The following is a 5508-nucleotide window of genomic DNA, read 5'->3' on the forward strand; positions in this document are numbered from 1 at the left end:
TAAAATTTTGCAATCAAATTGTAGTCCACTGTCTACTAGTAACGAAAGTGGTCATTACAGCCAAAACTAACACATTTCTTTTCCTGTTGTGGTGACAGAAGGATTTGCTGAATTGGGGCCTTATTCTTAGAGGAAGTAGGTGCTGAGAGGCTTCGCCTACCCTATCAGAAAATTGCCAATACATAGGACTTTAAAAATTTCTGCAACTGTAGTCTTACTTGGACAAGGGCACAATCAGAAGGCCACAGTTAAAAATACACATTGCAGGTACTTCCCTACCTACCTTTCCGCCCCCTCTTTTTCTGAAACCCTAAAGACAGAAGAAGAAATTTCACCTACCAAATGAAATCCTTTTCATTTCCTTTTTACTTATAAACACATTTTTCCTTAGGATACACAAAATGTAAATATTTACTTTCTTAATTATTTGAGTCACAATCAGTGCTTTCTAATTAATATTTGTTTACATTTTTCTGTCTTAAATTTTTAATCAGTGTATCATTGTGCCCATTAAAGTAGCATGTCTAAAACTTATTGGTACAAAGATAGAAAATTAACATTGCATAATTAGGAGAATTAATTACTGAAGGCAAGCTTTATGCAATCCACTGTCTATTTTAACTGATCTAATAGCAAAGTTTACATACCAATATCATGATGAAAGGCTTGCTTGAGAAATATTATTTTAACCACTTAAGTACCAAAAATAAACCTTCTAAAGTCATTGTCTAATTTTATATCTTTATTTTAAAAGCAAATCATAATGCAGTATGGATTAATCTGTTTCTCTAAGGAAGTTTTGTTAGGTTTTGTTTTTAGCTATTATAACATAAAGTTCTGAGATTACTAAAAAGTAATTATTATAGTATAATTTAACCAAGTCTGGAATATTTTCAGTAATTATTTAAAAATCAGCCAAGTAATTAAGATTTTTAGCAGGTAAAACCAAAATTTGTACATTGTTTCAAAAAGTATTTTCAATTTTAATGACAACATATTTATAAATGTATGCTTAAGCATGAAATGTTCAAGTACCCCTACAATTCTGTTGGTGAATTAAGAATAATAGATATTCTAGTTATACTATTTACAAATTCTACATCTGGTATCTAAACATTAGAAACAACTATTTCTAAATGAAATGAAAATGTTTTATACTTCATAAGATTGCTATGCAGGGTGACATAATTAAATCATATTGTCCATTAATTTCAGAAATATATTTTTAACATTACAAAATAATTTTACAAGAAAGTAAAAATTGACCTGAAAGAGGAAAAATATTCCTTAGGTTTCTTTCATAGTAATTTTTAATTTTTTTCTGTTAGGAGGGAAAAACAAGTAAATATTACAAATGTTATGTTAATATAAGAAAACAGACAGCCATTCATTACAATTTATTACTTTTAGAGCTTTGATTTGGCAAGATTTTTTTTGTTATTTTTAAAAAGGCAAAAATCACTTAGAATATGCATTTGGGGTCAGACCGGTGCTTGAGACAGGGCAGTGTTGGACGCGCCGCGTTGCGTTTCCCGGAGTCTGGGCCTTGCGTGTCTGTAACGATGGGAAAGGAAAATGGCCTTGCTGTGCTACAACCGGGGCTGCGGTCAGCGCTTCGATCCCGAGAGCAATTCCGATGATGCTTGTACATACCACCCAGGTGTTCCAGTCTTTCATGATGCATTAAAGGGTTGGTCTTGCTGTAAGAGAAGAACAACTGATTTTACTGATTTCTTAAGCATTGTGGGCTGTACAAAAGGTAGACATAACAGTGAGAAGCCACCTGAGGCAGTCAAACCTGAAGTCAAGACTTCTGAGAAGAAAGAACTATCTGAATTGAAACCTAAATTTCAGGAGCACATCATTCAAGCCCCCAAACCAGTAGAAGCAATAAAAAGGCCCAGCCCAGATGAACCAATGACAAATTTGGAATTAAAAATATCTGCCTCCCTAAAACAAGCACTTGATAAACTTAAACTGTCATCAGGGAATGAAGAAGATAAAAAAGAGGAAGATAATGACGAAATTAAGATTGGGACCTCATGTAAAAATGGAGGGTGTTCAAAGACATATCAGGGGCTACGGAGTCTAGAAGAAGTCTGTATATATCATTCTGGAGTACCTATTTTCCATGAGGGGATGAAATACTGGAGCTGTTGTAGAAGAAAAACTTCAGATTTTAATACATTCTTAGCCCAAGAGGGTTGTACAACAGGGAAACACATGTGGACTAAAAAGGATGCTGGGAAAAAAGTTGTTCCATGTAGGCATGACTGGCATCAGACTGGAGGTGAAGTCACCATTTCAGTATATGCTAAAAATTCACTTCCAGAACTTAGTCGAGTAGAAGCAAATAGTACATTGTTAAATGTGCACATTGTATTTGAAAGAGAGAAGGAATTTCATCAAAATGTGAAATTATGGGGTGTGATTGATGTAAAGAGAAGTTATGTAACTATGACTGCAACGAAGATTGAGATTACCATGAGAAAAGCTGAACCTATGTAATGGGCAAGCCTTGAACTGCCTGCAATCAAAAAGCAGGAAAAACAAAAAGAAGATATAACAGATTGAGTGGGAAAGAAAGGGGGGAAGCTTTTAGCTATTTCAAAATTCTTAATGTGTGATGAAGTGGTGGCTTGCTGCTGTAATCTTTTTTTGTTCTTGTGTTGTTGCTAAATCTGGCATTTCAGGGTCAAGATGAGGTTTTTAAAAACCAAAGTCAGTTTATTTTTTTGTGCCTCCTATCTTCCTTTTGAGTTATGTAACATTGATTATTCATATCTCCTCACTGATAGAACCATGGTTTGTCCTGTACTTGAGGAAGCTGGAAAATAGCTCATAAACATAATTGCAGTATTTCTTAGTATAATACTATGTTAAGCAGAGAAATATTAAGAACCATTTTTTTCACATCACATTTTACTAATTATTATGCCATAATTAGTAAAGCAAGATGAAATGTCAAAATTTTAATCAGTTTTTTCATGGATTTGTGTTCCTATAATACTTGAAAATAAGGAAGAGATGAAGCTTTGTATTATTTTTTTCCATGTGGCATGATTACTTTTTTTAGGAGGATTAATTCTAAGGTAGTATATAGTAAGTAAAGGGGAATGTATGGATTGGTTAACAAATGAGAATTTGTTTACAACGAATTGAATTTAAAAATTACATCAAAACTTGAATTACTTGCCAAGCATTATGATTTAAGAGTATAGGAAACATAAATACAAGTACAGGGGTGTCAATTTGGTTAAAAGTCACCATTTTATAAGAGTAAGCAATAATGTTAAAAATCTTTTCTGATTATTTAAATGTCTTTGTATGATATATGACTAAATTGTACCTGATTTACAGATTAAATCCTCTTAAAAATTTTTAGATCTATATAAAAAGAAATTATATATATCTCAGCTCCCTGATGGAAAGCTATATCTGTAAAATTATAGACTTAAAGGTTTGTGGAAATACATTAGGGGATGAGAAAACTAAATATACAAACTTTATGACAGTTGTCTACTACATGTTAAATAAAACAGCTTAATTCTTTTGGATTTTTTTTTCATTAAGGTTTTCATGAAGAGCTTCACAATTTTAGTGATATAATTTTGATTATATATTGTATTTTATTTATTAAATACAAGTAACAGAATTAGATTGTTTATGCTAATTGGACTTATCCTTTGATAAGTTACTTTTTGAGGCAGTGCAGAACTCAAAAAAAATTAAGACATGTTATGACAGCCAGACTCTGACAGAACTTAATAACTTTGGGAATTAATTAGGCTTATATAAATTAAAAATGAAAAGGGTGGTTTATTTCTCAAACCCCTTGATGATTGATGATGATTCTCAAACCCCTTTTCATTTTCTTGGTATTAATGGCATTCTCGTAAAGAAAAATTTGCAGAAGTGCTAGTTAATAAAGTGTATATATCATTCTACTACCCTTAGCAAATGACAGATGTAGTTATATAATTATTAAAAGGTTAAGCTCTATTATAAATAAAGACAAAATCTGGCAACCAGACTTTCATGACATTAAAATGCCATTATAAATTTTTGGCAGCAAAAGTTGTACTCAAATAGAATGCATAAATGTCTAGTACTTCAAGATGTATTTTTAAAAGTTATCTTTTATGATTTAGGAACCTGGGTTCATTTTAGAGATAAAGTCTTGTTTATTTGGGGAGAGCAGAAGGTTGATACTTTGATTAAAGGTAATGATTAATATACCTTTTTTAATGCTTCCTTTTTGAGGCTGTTTTCCCTTAAACAATGTCTTAATCCATTATATGTAATTGAACTATTATTTAAAGCAAGTGGATTATTGTAACCTCAGATTCAGTTACAAAGCACTGATTTCTTTTTTATATACAGCTTGCGTATTTAGTTTGGTTACATTAGTAACCATCTTATTTTGTTTTTTATTCCTAAGAGTCTTTGAATTTGTTGTCCAGGTAAAAATCTGAATGATATTTATCTTAGATTTATCCATGAAGGGACACAGTTATAGTTAGGTAGAATATGTTTTACTTTCAATTTGTCAAAAAGTTAATAAAAATATTTAATTTTATTGAATCGTTAAAAAAAAAAAAAGAATATGCATTTGGACACCACCACCTTCATTTAGAGAAAACACAAACAAGTGACCATCAAAGAGTGTTTTCCTGTGTGTACTAAATTTGCATGGCAAAAGTTCAAAACAGCTTGACTTTCCCATCTATCACAAGCTGTCCTGGACTATTTGATTCACAGAAATTCCATTTTCCTTTGGTAAAGGGTACAGTTCCCTAAGACTTGAAGGGAAATTTCAGCAGTGCTCTGTAGAAACGGGTACACAGTAGTAAACACACTATTAGTGTGTATTATTGATGCACACTAAGCTCTTAATTTGGTAATAATAAGAATTTTAATTTGAAAACAAAATACAACCACTAATAAATGGTATTATATTATTTACTTAAGAACCCATAGGATGCAAATAAAAACAAATAATTTAGAATCATTTGAAAGCACAGTATTCAGTTGATAAAATGGACTATAAAGTATATAGAGGATTCAATCAATCATTGACAGCTTTTTGGAAAGAGATTACATGAGCACACACACACATACACACACACACACACACATTTCCTTTTTCACAGTGGAAATATTGCCCTTGTATTTAGTACCCAGTTTTATCCCATTGTTTTTGAAGACCAGGATGTGATTCACTCTAAAAATAGCTTTCTCCAGTATAAGGTTTCTGAACAAAAATAGTTTGTTGTTGTACCATTCAGGAAAGTCTAAAAATCTTGTTTGCATGTGTGTGTGTTTGTGCATGTGTGTGTCTGTGTGCATTAACACTTAGCAGGCTCATAACATTTCTAAAGAATCACCATGCAATTGTTATACATTAAAGAATTATTTTAATGGCTTCAGATGTTAAGAACATAAGATAATATATTGATTCTTATATTTAATGGTTATCTATTTTAAATATCAATCTTTTCTATTTAC

At 31.5% G+C, this 5508-nt stretch overlaps 1 protein-coding gene across 1 annotated transcript; it reads left to right on the forward strand.

Annotated features, from left to right (window-relative positions):
- The first annotated feature begins 1486 nt into the window (after positions 1–1486).
- Positions 1487–4555, forward strand: LOC105879305 (cysteine and histidine-rich domain-containing protein 1). The gene has a single exon (XM_012779476.3). It carries the CDS (start codon positions 1576–1578, stop codon positions 2506–2508), a length of 933 nt encoding a protein of 310 aa, XP_012634930.2. The 5' UTR covers positions 1487–1575; the 3' UTR covers positions 2509–4555.
- Positions 4556–5508: the final 953 nt, after the last annotated feature.

The sequence above is a fragment of the Microcebus murinus genome, chromosome 8, assembly GCF_040939455.1.
Source record: "Microcebus murinus isolate Inina chromosome 8, M.murinus_Inina_mat1.0, whole genome shotgun sequence".
NCBI classification, from domain to species: Eukaryota; Metazoa; Chordata; class Mammalia; order Primates; family Cheirogaleidae; genus Microcebus; species Microcebus murinus.

Coding starts and splice junctions, on each gene's coding strand:
- LOC105879305 (XM_012779476.3), top strand. CDS start 1,576: ATGGCCTTGCTGTGCTACAACCGGGGCTGCGGTCAGCGCTTCGATCCC.